This window comes from Aphelocoma coerulescens, chromosome 14 (assembly GCF_041296385.1).
Source record: "Aphelocoma coerulescens isolate FSJ_1873_10779 chromosome 14, UR_Acoe_1.0, whole genome shotgun sequence".
Classification (NCBI taxonomy): Eukaryota; Metazoa; Chordata; class Aves; order Passeriformes; family Corvidae; genus Aphelocoma; species Aphelocoma coerulescens.
This window is the reverse complement of record NC_091028.1, coordinates 12,519,614-12,541,527: the sequence shown is the minus strand read 5'-3', so window position 1 is coordinate 12,541,527 and position 21,914 is coordinate 12,519,614. Positions and strand designations below refer to the sequence as shown.

At 44.1% G+C, this 21,914-nt stretch overlaps 1 protein-coding gene across 3 annotated transcripts; it reads right to left on the bottom strand.

Annotated features, from left to right (window-relative positions):
* Nucleotides 1–8: 8 nt before the first annotated feature.
* On the bottom strand, nt 9–21,383 carry SNX8 (sorting nexin 8). Of its 3 annotated transcripts, none has more exons than XM_069030403.1 (12): nt 21,303–21,348; nt 20,176–20,249; nt 13,392–13,582; nt 12,875–12,992; nt 10,407–10,528; nt 9,957–10,037; nt 8,854–9,014; nt 8,307–8,439; nt 7,156–7,224; nt 6,232–6,381; nt 5,690–5,839; nt 9–4,945 (listed from the first exon to the last, which is right to left on the bottom strand). In XM_069030403.1, exons 2-12 carry the CDS (start codon nt 20,207–20,209, stop codon nt 4,832–4,834), a joined length of 1,323 nt encoding a protein of 440 aa, XP_068886504.1. In that variant the 5' UTR covers nt 20,210–20,249; nt 21,303–21,348; the 3' UTR covers nt 9–4,831. The 3 variants fall into 3 exon arrangements, with proteins under 3 accessions (XP_068886504.1, XP_068886505.1, XP_068886503.1); XM_069030404.1 differs by lacking the exon at nt 21,303–21,348 and adding an exon at nt 20,780–20,797; XM_069030402.1 differs by lacking the exon at nt 20,176–20,249 and having other exon boundaries at nt 21,303–21,383.
* Between the last annotated feature and the right edge of the window lie 531 nt (nt 21,384–21,914).

Below are 21,914 nucleotides of genomic sequence, written 5' to 3'. Positions count from 1 at the left end.
GTAATGGTGCTGTGAAAGTCTTTTCAAAAGTTCAGACCAGAGATTCCTTCAGGATTCTCCAGCTGAACGCAGTGTGAGGTTACGGGAATTAAGAAAACACAAGGCAGAGGTAGATGTACAGCCCTGTCTCAGCCCAGCTTTCACTGTTGCAGCTCCTGCTGTGAAGTCAAATTATTTGAGCATTTCAGGTAAAAATAGGCTGAACAAATTCAACTTTCAGCAAGTCCCTGTTGCAAAGCACCATCCCCTAGGGCTGCACGCTCTGTCCCAGGGCAGGAGCAGGTGACTGCTCAGCACTGATGTCAGCCCAGCTCACCGTGGTGGGCAGCAACGTTTAATCCAACCATGCCAGAAATAACACATCACATATGTAACTTCTTACACAAGTTTTTTTTTTTTTTTCTTTTTTCAAACACTTTTACAGACATATAATACAGATAGAATCTTGGAATGTCATGTAGGATCTGTAAACATTTCCAGTCTACCAGCTGTAGTAATAGTTTTTTAATTCCTGCATTTGGATAAAGTGCTTCATACATAAGGCTATTTGAGCAAAGCAAAGATACAGGATATTCCAGGCAGGCAAAATTCACACCCTCTGAACTATGTTTGTTTCTTGTCTCCCTCCAGCAGTTTTGAAAAATTTATACCACTCAAAAACGTCCTTCTTCATCTGCTCAGCAAGCCACAGCTCAGACTTAGGAGGATGAATTAATACCTTAAAACCTTACTTTTCCTTTTGTGCTGCACACTTGAGTTATTTACAGAGGTTTTGATACCAACCTCTGCTTCTGACCTGGCAGTGAGGGTTCCTGGCTGCTCTAACAGAGAGAATGGCTTGGAGCAAACAGAATATGTACAAAAGGACAGGCAGCTTTTACAGAGTGTAGGACCTTACTGCATGGTAGGAAAGGGAATGACTGGCAGCCAATACCTGTTAAATACCTTGGTTTATTTCATGGTGGAAACTGTAAATTGCTATGTGAGAGACAGCACGTGACAATCACACAGAATTACTTCCTGTTCCTCCAGGAGTTTGGGTAGGAAAAGAACAAGCGTGGCTCAGGCTTGCACTTCTCTGTTATCCCCTGTCTGCAGTCAGGTGAGTCCTTTCAGGAAGATGCTTTCCCCCAGCCCTGATTTTTAGCTCATGTCAAAGAGCTGGGATGTTACTGCTCCTGTTGCTGTGAGACTGGCACAGTTTAAGTTCTGTCCCCAGCTGGTGATCTTTGTCTTTTAGTAAACAGCACAAACTGAAGAGTGTAAATTAGCCTGTTACAAATTCCAGGAATTACACCCTTGTATGGTCAAAGGAGAGTTAAAAGCACTGGAATGCAGCAAGGCACTATTGAACATGTTACAACTTAAGAGGAGCAACTTGCCAGGAAGATGGAAGGAGGAAAAGGAAAGAAGGATCAAAGATTTAAGGTATTGTAAATAGAGTTTTGAGCCTTTCAACACTTGATACTGACAAAAAGCTTGGATATTCCCACTTCACAGCTCAAAGTGGAGAAGCCCTCAGGAGTGACAAAACATAGAGCCCTTTTCAGAGAACAATTTTCAGGCAGCCAGCCTTTCAGGGTCTCAGGTGTTGACTAGCCTGGTACCTCCAGGACCGCTCTGACACTGAAGGCTTTTCTACCATCATTCCTTTGAACACATGAAAGTTCCCCAACCTCAAGCACACACAGAAAAGCTTCCATTCACAAAAGCACATTAACATTTTGGCACTACATCTTACAGGAGCATCAGATCTCAGGTAGGCAGCACACACTCCTCAATTAGTCTGGTTTGGTTAGCGTTTACTGCAGAGGGCAAGAGCACGGAGGTAACTACAAGTGTTTTCCCCACGTTGGCTAGGGCAGACAGACAGCTGAAGTCAGCTTGATGGATCCTTGGAGTCCCTGCTGCTTCACTCTGGAGGAAGGAAGGTGTGCTTGATGCTGCCCTCTAAGTCTGGCAGATCCATAAACTGAACATAACAAAGACAGTAAGGAAATCCCTCACACATTGAGGTAAACAAACAGTGCTATTTGCACACTGACCAGTCCCCCAGAAGAAAGGTTTGCAAACTAAGGGTTGTATGAAATAGTGTCTGCATGTGTCTAGGAATGAGACAGAAGCTTGACAGTCCAGTATGAAATGAACTCTGAAAGTGCCAGCAGCTGGATCAGCTTTGAGAATACTGGGCCTCAGTTCTCAAATACTTGGTGAACAGAGTAAATGCAAAACAAGAAAAGCCCACCTCCAAAACTCTCTTCAAAGACACAAGGGCTGACAATGGAGGAATGGGTGTTTCTCAAAACAATGTAATTCCAGTTTCTTTATAGATCCTGTGGTGTGTCTCTATCATTGTTACAGTCTCTGCACTTGGACTGTAGAATTTGTGCTTGAAGGAGAACAGGAAAGAGGAGTTAGTCTAAAGCCCTCATGTTATTTTGATTTCACTTTTTGGGGGGTTGTTTTTCGATTTTAAATCAAGTTCAAAATTGTAATTTTTTTCTAAAAGTGAGAAACGCAAAGTTCCATTCAGGCTAGTCATTTGCAACTGCTCCCAGAGAACATTGCCCAGTCAAACAAATTACATATGAGACCCATCATAAATTATCAGATCTTGCCCCAAAACATACACTATTTTCTCAATTTCACTGTTCACCACATCAGGCAAACAAAGATTAATGAGGGAGGATGGGTGCTGAGACTAAGCCAGCCATAACCAGCCAGCACCTTCTGATAATGCCAGGAGTGAAGAGCATGGAAAAGTCTGGTAACACACTTTCCACACTTGAACCGCAAACCATCTTCCTCATCAAGACAAGGTCAGGCAGAAAAACCTGTCATGCCATGCTTGAGATGATACCTTCTTTGTAACTGGACTGTAGAAACATTTTCCTCCCCTGCCAGTTTGTTTTGTGAGCAGAATTTCTTCTGCATCACTCAGGAAATCTCCCGGAGAGAATCAAATCTGTCACAGCCATTTGCAGCTCATCTGTCTCACTGGACAAGGCCCATGTGCAGGAGGAAAGTGAGTTAACATTTGAATTGCTGGAAAAAGCTCTTAATGCATTCTGTGCAGGCTGGCTACACACTGCTTTAAGGCCCAGCACTCAAGGAATTCACCCATACCGGTGTATTTACTCCATTTTGAGGAATGTGAGTAATGGTTATTCAGTCTCCTGAAACGGGGAAAATAACTTCTCTTGCTCCTAGCTGAAGAAACTAATCCAGAATTTCTACCTGGACTAGGAAGAGTTTCATGTTGCACTGAATTTTCTAAATTAAAAAAAAACAAACCCCAAAAGCAAAACAAAAAAGCTTTTGTGATTGGAGGATTTAAATATACTTCCTGATAATGGGGAAGTTCCCCAGTAGGAAAATATTGTAATGGTTCCAGTTTGACAGCAAGCACTCATCCTTGTTAACATGCTTCCTTTTTTACCCATTCAAAGAAAATTCTAAGAAGCCAAGTCCAAATTCCCCTTTGGAAGCTATTTTGGCCCCAGAGAAGTCAGATTCAGGGAGTCCTGTTCACACAGTTTTGCTGCAGACATTTGCAGTTTGATTATCAGTTTCCCTGGAGGATGTGCACCATTTCCCCTGAGGTAACACAACATGCACATTCTCCCCCTTTGCCTCCCAAGGGAAAGTCACTGGAGATACAAAGTGAAGAACGTTTAGTCCCTTTATCACAACCATAAACTGATCTGAAAACCCCATTACCAAGGGCTGTGGTGTTTTTAGAGATGAGAACTTTCACTTAATTGTCTGCTCTCCTTCACAAACAAACACACTGCAATGCTACCCGCAGCCAGGAAGAATGACAGTAACATCCTGATAATACTGAATTTTTGCTAAAGAACTTTATCAGCACTGTGTTCCAGCCTGCTGGTGTAACAGGATACTTCTGATATTACACCAAAGAAAACACCACCCTTTGGTCAGCAGCTCTCCAACAGACCTAAACAGCTACTCGCCAGATGGAGGTCAGAACCTCCAGAAGAAATAAACAAGCTACCTTGTAGCTGTTCTGCTCCTGTAGTACGAGTGGTTTACATTTAAGGAGTGTTTTAGTCAATTATTTTCTCATTTATGCCAGGCAAACTCCTCTGAGTTTCTGAACCCAGTTGTCTTTGGCCCCAAACTGAAAAATACGAGCAAGTCCGCAGGCTGCCCTGCAACCATGAAGGGAAACACACTGACAATACATCCATCCAGCACCATCAGGAAAATCCCTGTCACACAGCAGCACTGACCCCTGCCCAGCTGGGTTACAAAATCCAACCACTTCATTCATTTTGTGCTGAAGTCTAGCAGTAAGAAATCAAATCCAGATACCTACAATGGGATGGGGGATGGCTTTCAGCTTTCCTTATGCACACACATCCCTAACACAGGCCCTCCAAGACATAAAAGGCAGTTTATCTCCACTACAAGCAAGTGCTTCAGCTATCCTGTTCATCTCAGCACTTCAGAGACGTGCAGAGATGTGTCAGCACAGCTGCAGATAAACATGATTGGAGGACTGTTAGTACAAGATGCAGAGGCCTCAGCAACAGCACTGCAGCACTCGCTGTGCCAGGCCATATCCCGATCCCATGAGGAGTATCTGCAGGATAATGAACATCAGCTCTGCCCCAGAGCATTGCAGAATTACAAAATTGTCTCTATATCCATATGTTCTGCCCCACATCCAGTCTGTCTAAATCAGAGAGCAGCTCAAAGCAGCAGTATTAAAAAAAAATAAAAATAGCTGTTTGGAGGATTCATTGGAGGTAGAGGTCCCACCCCTTCGTTGACTGCCCTTCTTGCTCCATGTGGGATGCTCAGAACATTAACTGGAAAAGAAGTTTCCCTCTGGAGGTGACAGTGGTGGAGTTGGCATACTGCTAGATCCCACGAAAAGGCAGCTCAACTTCGGCTTCAATTCATTCCAAACTTTACTCATCTGTGAGTGGAGAAGGAGAGAAAGCAGACATGACCACACAGCAGGTAACAATCTCACCACACGGAATTCTAGCAGCAGTCTCGGGTACTCAGAAGCACAACACAAATTTGCTGAAGTATTTTCAGGAAGTTCAGTGGACCCAGATTGCTCCTTTTAGACTGGTGCTATGTGCAGCTCCCTGAACATTTTCCTGAGCATGTACAGAAGGGAGATTTCTCTTCATCATATCCTTTCACTGAATGGATGGAAGGGAGCTGAAGGAGAAGAGACTTTTCTAATATAACCAAAGCAAGAAAGTCTGTATATTGGGAATATTAAAGCCCATATTTAGGTTTTAACAAAAGGGAACTTCTGAGGTTTAGACCAAAACCCAGAAAGTTTTCTTGTCATAGAATTTCTGTGTAGCACAACAAAAAAAAACAGATTAATCCAGCAAACACACATCATTCATTACAGAGTAGAAATTTAATGGTTGAGTCTTTTTCAACTACCCATAGGGTAGGGCCAGCTACAGATGAGAGAAGAAAAGATGAAAAAAACTTGCTGCAAGAAGATACTGTCCTTTAGAGGGGTTAGAGGCCAACCTTGATCCTCACCCCAAAGTGGAAAAACCTGAGGTAACTTTTTAAGTTATGAGAGAGCCCGGCTGCACAGAGGATTACAGGATGAAGGCCAGTGGGTGAAAACAAATCCATTCAAATTCTCATTCCTATTTTGGGAAAAAGGACACGGTCCAGAACTCACCTCTTTATGACCCTGAATCTGGGAGTTGACGAAGGCGCCCAAAATGTGAGATGTGAGAGGCAGGTAGATGTGGATGAGCTGTGTCTCCTGATGCAGGCAATACAGGGAGAAGTAATTCCGCAGCTCCATGGTTATGATCGCGTTTTCTTGCTGAAAGAAGAGGAACTCAGTGACCAGGAAGAGGGTGCCAAGCACTTACAGCAGGAGAAAATAGCATTCCTCCCCATACCAGTAATTCAAAAACATACCAAAAACCTAAAGCAGGCAGTTCCTGGACCCATTTGATACAACAGGAACTGCCCTCTCCATCACGCAGACTGCTGCTTCCCACAGCTCCTGCAAATGACGTGCTGCCAGAGAGCCAGTAACAAGTGTTGAGGAAAACAAACATGTTTTCCATGTGGCACAGCGGGTAGCTCAGATTTCCCAAAGTACAGGCTACCCTTTCAGTCCAAAAGCTCTCTGCAAATGTGACTGAGCTGGAGAGCAGCACCATTACAGAGCCCAGTCCCACCCTTAGCTCTCCGAGGTGCCTGCTCTACCTCCACAATCCGAGACTCCAGTTGCTCCACTGATTCTGGTTCTTTGTTCTGTACAGTGGCACTCATCATCTGCTTCTTCATCATGCTGTACTTGTGCAACGCTCGCTGGTGCTTGTGCAATACCCCCTTCTCATGCCTTTCACACAGGTCCTTTATGGGAAAAGAAAACAACAGGTACATAGTGGGAGCCAAGAGTCAGCAAACACACAGCCAAGTACATCAGGAACACACACACGTGGTCACACTTTATGTCATTTCTATGCTGCAGATTTTTGCTCCTTTGCTTTCAAGAGGGTCAAAAAATGCTGGCAGTTAAGAATTTAAGAAACAAAACTGCTTGAACCCAGACCATTGAGCTTAAGAGGCAACCTGGAGCATCACTTCTGCCAACATTTTGGATCTTATCAGACCTCCTATCTTTTCTGACCTTCTCACTATTAAGTGCTGGCAATTAATTAAAGCGCTGGCCCAATAGTGTCCTTCAATTTCAGTCCCAGCCTGGGAATGTCAGGAGAGGCTGCCACACACAGTTGACCAAAAGATTAGTATTAACAAAATCCTTTCATTCATAACTGAACTCATGTCTCCATGAGCAAACCAGCAGCATTCTAGTTCACTGCTTAGACTCAAAAGCAGGCAAATCTAAAAACAAGAAGTTACCCGATCCATACAGTTTAACCACTCATATTTTTAAATTCCTTGCAGAGTTTGCTCTTTGGCAAGTTCTCATCATGAGACGAGCTGATCAGTAAGGCTACAGAGCTCCCTATGGCCAACAGCCACTCCCCTCCCTCTGCCAGATGCCCAGTTTGCCTCTGAACTGGCCTCACTAACAGTTTTCCATCCAGTTGGCGTTACACCCTCTAAAGAGCACAAGCTTGCTCTAAACAACTTTCTTGTTGGCAGAAGAACAGCAGAGCTCACTTTATAGGACTGGAGTAAATCCAGGAAAAGGTTCAGCTTCTCCACCACATCATTCTCTTCCTGTTTACCCTAGAAAACAAGGGAAAAAGTACATTTTACGTAAGCCTGGCATCACAGCCCTTCACCCCACCACGCAGGCTCTCGCTGCACTCTCCAGGGCAGATCGGCGCTTACACAACCGCATCAAAAATCTCTCTGATGGCACTGGAGTGTTTGGTCTTCAGTGTGCAGAACAAAGACCTGACTGAGGCAGGAACAGCTTTTCCAACTGACTGATCATTAGAACAAGAGGAGTTGGTTTCACAGGCCTGCGTGTCAGTCCTTTCAGCGCACTCTGCCTGGAATTCCTTGCTCTTGCAGATCCTCCAATCTTTCATCTTTCCTTCCTACAAGATAACTAATCCATTAAAACTCTGAATACCTGCATGTTCCCCATAATAGTTCGTGCATCAGAAGGCAGAGATGAGACACCAAGAAAAATTTCACTACCAGTTTTATTATTTTACAAAATACTCTTTTCTTCCTGTATCAATAGAGCTCTCTGGAACGTAAACTCTGGAGAAAGAGACGTGGCCTGACTGATCTACAAAAGCATGCTGAGTGTTTTAACACAATGCAATGAAGAGCACTGAAGACAAAACTATTACTTTGCCTTTGCAGTCTGTCGTGTTCTCACATTATTCTGACAGTCATTATCACACTGTACACTTGGACAGGAACGTGGTGCTTCTGTCTGAATGACTCTCATGTAATGTTTAAGTACATGAATGTGAAAATTTGATTCAGAAGTAAGTTATTCTGGGTTCTCTGTAGCAGATCAGTAAGATGGAACACAGCACTTTTGGACAGCTCACCCTAGTAGTGAGCTTAACGTGTGCAGTAACCATTTAAAATTACGAAAGAAAGCAGGTTTTTCCCTCCTTTCCCTTGCCTGTTACATTTTTTCCCCATTTAAACACAGTCCAGGTATTTCACACAAGCTTGAACAAGCAGGCTGGTAGCTGAGGATGTGAGCTTGGACTACAATCTCCCCTCTTAACTCTTGAAGGGCTTATGTCCACAGAGCTCATGATTGAAGATGAAATTCAAGGATGAAATTCATGTTACAAAAAGAAAAAAAAAAAAAAAAAAGAAAAAAGTAAAGAACTCACCTGCTGCACAGCCTTATCTGCCAGAAGTGCAAATTCAACAGACAGACCCTTCAAGGCTTGTTTCAGAGTCCCCCATGTGTTGTTATTCAAAGCAGCCCAGGAAGGAAGTGGGGTAGTGTCTGAGCCCAGAGCACTGGAAGGAGATAAGCAATGGTCACATCGAGGAGACAAATCCCACTCAGTAGATAAAACTTATTTGCAGAGAGCAGTTCAGAGTTTCAAATCAGTCTAAATAGCTCACAGTGCTGAGCTACCACTGTCCCATCCTAATGCAGCTAACTGTGCACATACTGGGGAGAGAGACAATAACACAAGTACCTGAATGTGAAAGTATTTCTGTTTGCTTTCCTCACACTCTAGGGAATGCAGCCTTAGTGGAAAGCGTGCATTTCCTCCTTTCATAGAAGGAAAATTGATCATGTCCTACAGCATGCACTGAAATACCCATTTTTACCAGACCATCTGCAGGTAAACTTGACAACAGTTTTGAGTTCTAAACCAACAGTAGAAACGTTCACATCAGCAAACCCTGTTCCTCCCAACCTACCTTAGCTCCTTCCCAAATATGAGGAGGTCGGAGGCGTTATCGATGGCTCGGGAAGCGATCCTCTCCGCACGGTCCCGGAGCTTATAAAAGCTGTTATAAATATTCCTGATCAGCTCCCTGCTGGCAGCAAACTGGGCCTGAATGTCAGCTGGGAGGAAGTCCTGAAGGAGTACAGAGGGATTACAGGTGGATAAATCAGAGGCACACCACAGTCTGCAGAAGGGGACAGGCTTCCCTCTTGTGCTCACTCCCTCATGCTGTGTTTTAACAACTCTGCAGAGATCAGCTTCCCATTTAGGTGTTCAAGTCAGATGTCACACAAATAACCCTAATCTTCAGAAGCAGAAAGAGGTTCAGATACCCAGTGTAGACAGAGTTGCCAAAATCTGCAATTCTACTATGCAGTTAAAACAGGGTTTGTGAGGTTTCAAGCTCACAAGTTCTGATCTGATCCTACTGGTAACTCCCAGCCCAGTAAAGTCAACCATGAACTGAAAGTTCAGCTTTTTTTTGACCAGTTTACCACTGGTAAAAGCCTGAATTAAGCTCCAGTTGCAAAATCTTCTGCAAGCATTGCAGGAACCTGAACAACAACTTGCTTTGAAATTGCTCAATGAACACAGTGGATGTGTACTTAAAACTTGTCATAGCACTAATCACTGGGATAAACAGATATATAGAGAACTTATAACTAACTTTTCCATAACAGTCCAAATTGCTCTCTCACAGGAAGAGGACAACCGACAGAATGAGGGCATGAGCACAAGGGAAAGACATCAGTCTAGATATTAACTTCTAAATTGTGCAATTTGTGCATTTGTTTGTTATGTAAGTACAAGTAATTACAGAGAAACATGTTCTGAGCAGGATTCACTGGTTAATCTTTATCATATTCGTGAGCCAGAATTTAGCTGGAAATATCAGGCCCTTAAGAGTCAAAAGCTTATTTGATCTTTTCAATAAAATTACAAGTCCTTCAAACTCTGGAAACAACTGTCTCCTATCTAAGGTCTCCATCACTGCACAAATGCCATAACTGAAGCACTTGGAGCAGAAAGCCATTTAAACCAGAATTACACATTGCAAGAAATTCATATACATACCTTGGCCTGGGTAGCTAATCTGCAAGTCACAAATTCATCTCCTACTCCCTGGACCAACTCCCTTAGCTTATTCTGTACATCCTGGAGAAAATACAGAATCAAATGAGCATGAAATAACTAAGCAACCCAAGGGCAGGTCACACAGGTCTCAGATACATTGCAGCAGTAAGGCACAACTCAGCAGACACAGCTTTACTCAGGTTAGGTTTAATTTAAGGAAAAGCATAATCTCTATTCCCCTAAGAACAGTTATAATTTTCAAAATACTACACTCCTGGCATTGAGTGAAATTACCTTCCACTTTCCACTGTGGAAACACCTACTGAGAGAAAATTCTCTTCATCACAGGGAGCAAACCCATGTAGGTTAACAGCAATTCTGAATGCTGTGCCCAGTGAGGCAGTTACAGCAAGATGTGCAAGCTCAGGACTATTGCTAACAAACACTCACTGAGCCACTGAAGGACAGAAAGAGTTTCAAGAGCACATCTTCTGAGAAAGGGGGATGTCGAGCCACCAGGTTTATGAAACGCTTCAGCGCTCTCCTCCTCGATTCTATGAACTCTCGATCAGCTGCAGGAAGAAACACGGAATTCCAATTAATGCATCTCACATTACACCTCAGAGAGAAAAAAGAAAGCACTGCAACAAAAAACAAAGAATGGTTACCTGTAGTCTGCCAGCTCCCAAAACCAGACCTTTTAGACTGACCACCTGAACAAATATTCCATCAAGCATTCTTTACCTCACCAGAATCCAGCATACACAGCCACATGTGGTTATTTCCACAGGGGGGGTCAGGGAGGAAGGAAAAACAACCAAGCCTAAGGCCTGAAACCTCCACTTACAAACTGTGGGCCTACAGAGATTCTTCTTCCTCTGAATCAATTCCACAGAGGATATCCCAGTCTGTTTGGGACTCCTGGGATCAGCATCTATCCTTTTCATGCAAGATGTCAAAAAGTACTTTGGAAGACTTGCACAGTAATCTGCAGTACATCCATCCAGAGTCTTGTCAAACTAAAAAAATTCTGCTCCTCTTGCTGAAACAGGAAGATTTTCAATCTAGCAATAACTGCAGTAAGGCAGTAAATCAGAGTTCCTGGAGTTTTTCAGGAGCAATAAAAATAAAACCAAATATTAAAGAAAGCAGCATAGAAAGAAATTAAAGGAATGCTCTTATCCATGACAACACTCCTGTATCATGAAGCATTACTACTCCTTTCCCTCAGTTTGAAGCTGGCAGTTTGCTGGCTCTGAGGACTCTCACAGGTGATCCTCACTACAGCACCACCCACCAATTCCTTTTTCTGCCATTGGGGTTGCAGATCTTGATTTTGCTTTGGTCACACTTAACCTACATGGACGTTTGTGAAGTCATGTACACACTTCCCACAGGATCTGCCTCGGTTGCCATCCTCCAAATGAGCAGAGCAGGACATCCATCTCCATCTGACAGATGGAGGGGAGCAGACCCCCATTGGTGTAACTCAGCAGAGGAGCACACCAAGGACAAAGCACAGAGCTTTGTCCATCCAGCTCTGGGACTTGGAGGCTCCAAGAGTCACACATCTGTACTAATCCATCAAATCCTGTGTCCTACAATACCATTTGTCAGTCCATTAATCTACTCAGAAACAAGAACTACCTGTTCCCTTTCCTTTTTCCTGTTTGCAGTTTCCATTAGGCCCACTTCCACAGCTCTTCTATATGCAGTCACTGGACTAAAGGCAATCAGCAAACTCTGCCTCATCACAGCTTTGCACTGTATTAGAACTGTTCTCCTAGCATAGTTTGGGAACTAATCCTATCATTTTTTTTTCCCTAAAGTTATGATATGTGTGGGAAGAAATGCACTGGTGAATGCAGGGAAATATCAACACACCAGCAGTGCAAGGAAATAACAGTCCCTGACAAGTGATAGATATTGGGAGCTTCTTTCAAGCATCCTTTCTCCACTGAGATTAATCAGAGACGGTATCTTTGCTCACAGGTGTTGCATGAGGTGGAAATTCTGGCTGAGAACACTGAATCAGGTTAAATTCAATACATGGGTTTCACACTCCCAAAAAAAGCCTTCACAGTTCACATTCCATCATAAGAATATATGACCATTGAAGCTTTTCAGGGGTATGATTTTGCTTTGCTCCAGTTCACTGTATACCCTGCTCTGCTCACTGTTTACCAATTCTGCTTTACTGGAGCAATACATGGACTCCTCAATTGAAATCAATTATTTATTGAAACACAGTGAGCTTAGCACCATGGGCAGGAGAGAAGACACTGAAAAGCTTGTTCTTGCCCAGATAAAGTATTAAACAAGATAAAATTCTATACAGTTATGCAACATTCAAAATAATACATGCTTAAAAACAGCGTCAATATTTGAGATTAATGAAAAATGTTCCTGAAGGAGTTTGATATGCTTTCTGTCTTGGGATACTTCTTGGTTTCTAGTCTAACACCTAAAGTATACTTGAATGAACTGACACTGGTTCCATTTAGGTTGGAAAAGAACTTTTAAGGTCACTGAATCCAGCTGTTAAACTAACACTGCCAAGTCCACCACTAAACAATGATCATCATGACCTGTTTTTCTAAGAAGCAATACCTGCAACTCTGCCGTGCTCCTGTGTAGAACTCCACCTAAAATCTTATTAAGAAAAATCATTAGATACTGAAATTCCACAGGAAGAAACCCCACTGAAGTTTTGCATTAATATCTCACCTATAGGAATTTCTAAGATGGCAATCATTCACCCCTCCAAATTGTGTATTATAACCTCAAAGTTGTTGTCTGAGCCAAGCAGAACCCAAGACCTTCAATCTTTTAAACATTTATTTTCAACAGTATCACCTTGATTACGCTTGCACCATGAAGCAAAACCCCTCCAGTGAGAAAGGAAGATGCAGGTTTACCTCCCAGCATCCTCTTTGGGGGCAGTGCTGGCACCATGCGATAGGGGAACTTCTGCAGCAGCATCTCGTGGAACACCACGAAATCGTTGTATCGTCTGTACACGGAGCACTTGAATCTCTGCAGTGAAGGAAGGGGGAGGGCAACTCAATACACAGCTTAGACAGCAGCACTTGCACCATTTTTTTGTGCTGCCAATACAATTTCTTCACTAGCTCAAAACAGTTTGAAATATCCAGCTACCTACACCCATTTGTCACAAAACCATTCAGTTTTCATTGTCATACACCTGCTTTTGTACAGAGCTCAGGTTTCAAGCAAGTGAACTTGCAGACCATCCTTCACACCCAGGCCAGGAAGGCCCAGTGCTACTGCATTAAAATTGAGCCAACACAACTGATCTACACCAAACCAGCATCACCCAGCACGTCTAAACCACTCAAGACCTTGCCAGCAGAAACTGCAAAGGCATTCTTAAGAGCATACATTCTCACCAAGCCCAAAACTTGTTCACATTACCTTGCTGGAAACCTCATATTCCACATGTTTCAGAAAAAGGCCCTTCTTCTCAGGTATAAGCTCCACCTGTACACTATCCTTGCTCAATAGCTCTTGTAGGGTGTGGGAAAGCAGCAGTGGATTTCCCTGGGGCGTCTGCATTAGAAACTGTTCTGGTTCCCTTGGTTCATTTACTGGAGGCTTTGCCAAATCTAGAAGACAAAAAGGGAAAAAAACAGTAGACCTGATAAGATATCGTAAAAGAAGTAGCCTTAAAATATTCTGTTCCTTTGCTTGGTGCTCCCAGAGTGGTGCAACACAACCAGAAGCCCAGCCAGGCCACTCCCCAGGAGGTTATGCTGCTTCACACACGTTCCCAACCCCGGTACCTCCCTGCTCACAATACCCAGGAGCACCACCAATTATATCGAGTCAGAGAGAAATCTCCACTAAGCAAAGAATCACAGGCCAAATTTGTTCTGTGAATCAGCTAAGAGGCCTGCATTTCCTGTCTGTCCAGCTCCCACCACAGCAGGATCTGCCAAAATGAACGAAACCCTTGCTCAGCACTTTTGGATCCTGCCTAGAACAACTCATGGAAGGAAAGAAAAGATGTGTCGTTTTACTGCGCTGCAGAAATTTATTCCATTAATTTTGCATATCATGACAAAGGAAGGAGACACTTCATTTGACATAATTTTATTAAACTCTATGACAGTGTGCTACAGTGAGCATGAACTACAATAATTTACTATGTCAACATACTTAAGTTCCAAAGCAGAGGGAAAAGGTTCCTAATAAGTGCTACCAACCCGACAATTCCCCAGTCACAGCCAGCTGTGGCAAAATCTTCAAATTTACCTATTCTATTCCACTGCTGGTAGTTGGAAAACAAACAGCTTTTAACAGTGAATTTGACCATAGCTGGGCAGCTTTGGACAGTAACTGATTCTCAGACAAATGCAGAAGAGAAAAAAGATGGGTCTCAAGAATGTGACCCCAGAGGACAAATGACATCAAAGAAGGGGCAAAGCTGATGACTCAGTGTTCTCTTATTAAGTGCTTGACTGCAGTTTATTGTCTCAACCTGACTTTATAACTACATCTATTATGTGACTGTAAACTAAGCTTACATTGTTTTTCAAAGCAAACCTTTCTTTTCCACCCATTCCACACATAGGAAACAGTGTGAAAAATGAGGGTACAACCCTGGAATTTATTCACCCCATACCTGATTTCTGCTCTCCAGGCTGGAGCAGGTGGGTTGCTTCCTCTCTGTAAGAGGCATATTGTGAACAAGCTCTTTTGCAAAGCAAGTCAAATCCACTTACAAAAGATACCTGAAAAGCCAGGTAGGATTCATTATCCCTTCCTTGCAATTGTGCAGAAGTTCTTAAATATATCTGCAATTTTGAGAACACAGACAGTAACGCTACAGAAGCAAGCAGTATTTCTTTAAGCTTTGATACATAGTTCAAAAAGTTGCTAACTGTGTAACAGATTAACTCAGGGAAGATAAGAAGTCATATCCTTAACTTGAAAGCCCTGACCTCCTCCTGATAAGGATTTCCCACCTGCTCCTTCATGTGCCCTAGGCCCTGATAAACGGGAAAAACAAGCAATCTTTAATTCCTCAGATCTATGACTTCATAACAGCCACTTTGCTATTTGTTCCATAAAATGGCTTAATGAAACCAAACCAAATCCAGGACAAATGACCTTATCCCACATGCCTCGTCAGGCTTCAGATTCCTGCTAATGTGACTCAGAGAAGCAAGTCTTAACACCTCTGCTTTAATAGACTAATATATCACCTGCTAACCCCACCTATGTAGCAGCTCCTAAAAATTTCCAGCTACCTGCCAGAAATTTGCAGTTAAGTAATGCAAACTAATTCAATGTTGACATGGGATGCTGCTGGATGAAGTGATAACATCTGTAGAGCACAAGGCATCCTGGATATCCTGGATAGAGCAGCAGTTCTCTGGGTGTCCACTGTAATTCTTGGGTTTAACTGCTCAAGACACATCAGTGAAATGCAACACGACACAGCAGATGTTGTTACTCCTCCAGCACACACACACATCCCTACACAGAATTCCAGAGCCTTCAGTGATGCCCAGCCACTGGCCAACATTGCAGAGGCCTCTCCCAAGGAGGGCTACTCAAAATGCACCCTGACTACTTCCCCAAGCAGTGCCAATCTGTACTAACACAACATCTCCTCCTGCCTATTGATTCACTGTCTCTGCTTCCCATCTTTCTGCTGGAAAACCAACAGCACAAACTGGTCCCTGAACTGGAGCTCAACACTGTCTGGTAAACTACTGAAACCCCCAAGGGCAAGATATAGGTATGAGGAGAAAAGGGTATAGGGTGAACATGAAACCATCAGTGTTTCATCTGTGAGTCCCAGAACCAAACTGATGCTGAGGACTCTCAAGTTCATTACAGATCTGAACCCCATTGCCCAGTAAGACATCTACAGAGTGATGCCTCACCAAGCAAGACTCCACAGTCCTTTGACAATTCAGCCACGTTGCTCTTTTCTAGGTAATTCTTCCCCAGTTTTCAATCAAGTTACTCTTTAAATTTGCTTTCTAAAATTCACCTACGGGAAATGCCTTCTCTTTATCAGCAGTTCACACTCCTGGCTCTCCCTGAAATAGTCTGTAGCTTCTTTACATCTCAACCTTGTCTAAATGTGTGAAATCACACAAACCAGACAACCATGCAAACAAGTTTGAATAATTACTGTTTAATTAATAACCTCAGCGTGTCTGGTATCAACAAGACAGTTACTCAGAGTGAATCTACACCCCCAAACACTGGTCTGAGAACACAATAAAATGACTTTGGAACAGCTGTTAACCTGCTTTTAGGAACTGTTTATCATGGCATTAACACTAACCCTACAGAGCAATATGTACTGGAGCTATTCTTCAGCCCATTTTTCATTGTACTTACTAAAGAGCCTGTTTGGGAACAGCCTCAAGAGCCCTGGCCAGGAATGGTGGATAATGGTGGGAACTCATTGGTACAAGCTCCTGTGTTCAGCCAGTCAAAGGATTTACATGCATTGTAACAGAACACTTAGAGCTTCCCATCACGAACTCTCTGCTGGAGAACAGCTAATTGTGAAAACGTTCCCTTTGGTTTCAGCAGATCATTATCTAGTAAAGCTTATATAGAGAGAGCAGCAAGTGGATACAGAAATGCGGTATGGAATGGTCCCCTGGAACACTGGGAAGCAGACAAAATAAAAATCAGCTTTTTCCTACAAGCTAAGCTTTTGCTACAGCAGTTTCCCAATCTGTTGCCAATAAGATATCAGGAAGTGGCCTGGTACAACTGAAAACAAGTTGATATAAAAGTTAAAAATAATACATATACGTATGCAAACAAGAAGACAAGAACTAAAAGTTTGAAGAAACATTCAAAGCACGGCCCAATTTTTGTTTGGTCGTAAAAGAAAACAGCTATGAAAACACTGCATAATACTTTTTCTTTTTTTTTTTCTTTTTGGTAACGTGTCGGGCAGCCTTTGGAATGAAGGGAGTTGAGAAACTTACCCAGAGAACAACTGCAATAGAAAATCTCTCCACTTCATACCATGTGTTTCACCCTTTTGTTAGTGCTCAACGTTCATTACTCCACTGAAACAACGGGGCAGCAATCTGCCCTCCAGAGTTACCAGTTTCCCCCATCCAGATTTCCAAAATCATGCATTTATGAAAGCCAGAGCAGAATTCCAAGTACCTGGATAGCTGCACAGAGGTTTTACATGTAAGCACATACAGTAGAGCAATGCCAGGGCCGGAAGCACAGGTGGTAAATCACAACACTGATTTCCCTTCCCTGTTTAAGCTCTGTCAATCAAATTTGGAGGCCTCATCTCCATTTTACAGATGGCTGATGCTACCAACTCTTTATTACACCAGGTGCTAATCAGATAAATTTATTAGACATGCTTAAGTAGATGGTGCCACAGAATTAGTTGTTACATTAGTAGCATACTTTCTAGAAGGAGAAAGGAGCCTGTAAGGAAGCAAAACGTTCAGGAAAACCAGCTAAGATCTCTCCTCCATCATCACAGGCCACAGCTGTGTGGAGCAGAGGGGATCTGACCCACAGGAAATGCAAGGGAATGTGAAAACTGGTTTTGTACACAGATACCTCAGATTTCTCCCTGGAAAAAAGGAGGGCTCCACTACCAACTCCTGGGCCAAGAATACTAAAGCAGCAATGTAAATATCATTCATCAGCATTTCCCTTTCCTTTCTGTCTTCTCATGAGAAGCCTGAGGAATTATGAAAATGCCTTTCCCCCTTACTGTGTCAGACACATTCCTCCATGATTCCAGAATCGTGTCCACATCAGCCTCCCTGAAAGCTGGTGCAGATTTCAACTACAAAATAAAATATATTCCTGTCTTACTTTTTCCTTTTTAAAAATATTACATAATTTGAAATCACCTAAAAAAGCAAAGAACAAGAGAAGTCCCCCCCCAAAAAAGCAAAAAACCTTTGTTCCTATTAAAGGCTTAACATATTTTTTGAGACAACTGCACTCAACTTGTTTGGTTTGTTTTGAAGAACTTAAAACCATGCAGTTCTTATTTAAAAAAAAAAGAAAAGCAAAAGAATCAGTCTAACAAAGCCAAGTGCTGCACAGCTGTGAGTGCAACACAGAAGGCAGGTCTGTATTTCTTACTGGATACAAGAAAAGTTATCATACTTAGCTTCACTCTAATTAAGAGTCTCCTTCCTCCTCCTTCCCAACAATTCCCTTGTAAATACAAGCTACCCAATGCCAAAATGAGATAAAATAGCACACACACTATCATAAAATTAGATATTGAGAAACAGGCTCCAACATTTTGTTTTTCTCCTTAAAAAAAACCAAAACACCACCACCAGAGCTTTCTCAGTGCAGATGACAAGTATGTACCCTGCACTAGTTAGCCTGGGTTTTCTGGGGGTTTTTTCTTTGGTTAGGTTTTTATATTTCCCTTTGTTTTTGAGGTGTTGTGGGTAGTTTGGTTTTGGTTTGGGGTTTTTTTCCCAAGTAAGTTCAAGACTGTTATTCAATACTTGGTGCTCTTAGAGATGAAACAGAGAAGTTATGCCACAACTCAAAAATAGATGAGACTATTGAAGCTTTATTTAGTAATAATTAAAAAGCACCTGAATTTCTGCAGTCCCCTGCAGCTGTAGGCCACTTAGCTCCTTCTCAAACTACCACAATCCCATACTTCAGCAGAAAAAAACTCCAAGACCAACTTATCTCATCCCAATGTCACACAGATTTACTGTGTGTAAAGAGCTAACCCTAAGCCTAGCGCCCTGTTCTTTTAACTGTGCTGTTAGATCATCAACTGATTCATCTGATTTCCCAAGTCTGGGAACTGAAGGGACACATTCCATTCACAAGCCAGCCATGAGCCACAGTCCCCAGCTGCAGCAAACACAATAAAGTGAGATGGAGCTACTCTGAAGAAATAACAGGATTAGCAGAGAAAAATCCATTGAGGAATGTGCCCAAAGATTACAGAGACAAAAAGTCAAATGCTCACTAGGGCTGGCTCCCAGCGCCCAGTGGATGACTGCAAAGCTATCATTTTTCACAAAGAGGTTGGAAGTGTAAAAATTCACACCCAAAAATGTAACCCAGCAAGCAATAACCCAAACAACTACTCCCGGAAACTTTCACAAGGACATTTTAGCCTGACTACAAAACTGGCAAGTTTCCACAACCAACTGTTTCTACAGAGGTCAAGAATATCCCATGGAAAGAAATAGTTTATCTTTGTTTTGCCTCTCATCTTCCTTACACGTTTCTCACCCTCCTGATTATGCTGGGGAAAAACTTGACCATTAGCATTTAAGCATTAAAAAATGGCATTGCCACTCCAGACACTACAGCCTCCCAATGGCCTTTTCACACACTTTATAGTAAGAACAAGCTCACTCACATCACAAATCCTGTCGAAAAGCAATCATTAAACCACTCCTCCTTTTGTACCAATTCCACATGTCTGGAACTGGTAAATTTTTCTCTATCAACCTGCACCAACCCATAAAACTTGAAGACTGTGGGAGAAATCAGCGGTCATGTGCAAATTACACTGTCTCTAACCTGTACAGCCCTCCCACGGGCTGCACACACAGTAAAAGGTTTACCATCAGAAGAAAAAGAGACACCTCACTCCCTGCACAGCCAACACACCTGGATTAGCTCCCTGCAATCACTGCAACACAGACTCACATGGAAGTAAAAGCAAAAGGGGAAAAAAAAATCAATAAAAGCCACTCTGCAAAATTTACTTCGACAAATTGGATATTATCCTTTTTTCTTTTCTCTTTGATTGTATTAAAGTAGTTTGAACTCTGCAAAATCAAAGAGCATTTGTAGGTGGTCTCATAGGGGGCATCAATGATACCTATCAGGACTCTCCATTACTCTGCCTATTTCATTCCTCCCAAAATACTCACTGATAAGCTGCTGATCTCCAAAAGAATTACATATGGGTGTGAAACTTCAAAGATCTCTGAACCTGCATCATGATGCTAGAAATAAAAACATTGCAAAACACAGCAATGTTTTTCTTTAGCTAAAATCATTATATACCCTCTCTCAGTGTTCCTCATAAAATCTTTGCCAAAGAAAACCAAGTTTTCTAAAGAAGTCTGAGTAGATCAGAAAGGTACAGAAGCACCATCACCAGAAGTTAATCAGTTCAAGAATACTTGGAGACAACTCTATAAGGCTCCTGAAGCAGATGGCAAACCCATAACAGACATACCTGAGCAAGCTCTCTCTTTGGTACAGTAGGACATTTTTTCCACAAAGGCTGCTGTTCAATATGTTACATCAGTCCTGGACAGAAATATTCCAAAATAATTTATTTATAAGCATTATCTGCATCAGGAGCATCACAGGCCTAACAAAAGCACACTCACAGTGGATCTTGAATATAATCCAACCAAACCATTTTTCCCTGCATTAAGCTTACCTACTCATATTTCTTTCCAAACTGAGCAAAAAAAAAAAAAAAAAAAAAAAAAAAAAAAAAACAAAACAAACAAACAAACAAAAAAAACTATGTACAGATCAAGTACAAAACTTCAGCCACTTCGAAGAGAACTTTAGAGAGCACTCTAAAAGTTTCCTTCAGTTTAACTGTTAAGGAGTCTAACACGTTATTCCCTCAATTCACCCAGGAGCTCCCTCCATCTCTCATTTCGCAACAAGCGCTGGCAGTATTTGGCTACAAGTTTCTTCATCCCAGAGCCAGCTGCACGCTCCTAGAACTGCAGCGTTAGGAGCTGGTGCTTTCCCCGCTGGATGTGCCGCTGGCTCGGCTCGGAGCGGAGGCACAGGGACCGCCCGTGCCGCTGCCCACTGACCCGCTGCGGAACGGCTCCAACGTGCCCCGAGTCCACCCCGGCGGGCGGGGAGCAGGCACGGAATAAAGTCTTGTCCAGCACGCAGGGAGCGCTCGGCCGCGTGACTCCCCACGGGAGAAGTTCTGGACCGCGCCCCGTGCCCGCGTCCAGCCCGCAGAAGGGCTACGGGGAGCTGACCGCCTGTGGCCACCGGGGCGGCCGCCGGGGCGACCTCCCGCCGCCCGGCCGGGCAGGTAACCCCAGCGGCCCGAGCGCCGCCAGCGCTGCCGCTCCTTCCCCCCGCGGAGCGCAGCGCACGGGGAGCGACCCCCGCCGCCCCCGAACGGCACCGGCGCGGCCCGGCCGTGGGCAACCACCGGGCGGGCCGGGGCCAGCGGGGTCCCGCTGCCGCGGGGAAAGAGGGGAAGGCGGCGGCGCTTCCCCGCAGGTCTCAGCGGGGAGCGCGGCCCCGATCCCGGCGCGGAGCCCCGTCCGCTCCCCGCGGGGCGGCCGGCGCGGCCCCGCCACCCGCATCCCGCCGTACCTGCGGCCGTGCCCGCGCCCGCCGTGCCCGCGGGCGGCTCGCCGTCCATCGCGGCCGCGGTCATGTGAGGCCGGGGCGGCCGCCCTCCCCTTCCTCCGCAGCGCCCGCCTGTCAGCGCGGGCGGGGCGGGCGGGCAGAGCCGCCTCCCGCGGGGCCGGGGGCGAGGGGCGCGGGGTGCGCGGTGCCCGCGGCGCGGCGGCTCCGCCCGGGCCCTGCTCCGCGGGGACGTGTCAAATTCCAGCGCTCGGGACAGCGCTGTGCGATCGCGGCCCCGGGCAGGCAGCACCCCCGGCTCTGGGGCTGCCCGCAGCGTGCGGCGCGCTCGGACAGGCGCCGGCAGGGACAGCGAGCCGTCCCCGCCGCTGGACGGGATCGCTCCGAGCGCCTCCGAACCCTTCGGATTAATAACACATCCCTCAAATATCTTAAAGCGTGTAAGAAGTGACCGGCTCAGGGGCTTAATACAGAATTACTCCGAAATAGAGCTGTTTTATTTTTTTAAATCTGAAAAGGATGGTTGTTGTGAACTTCAGGGAGGCTTTCTTGTGCGCTAGGAAAAGTACATAAACTGTTGAGGCTTTTACTTGGGTTTCCAGTCACACAATCACAGGA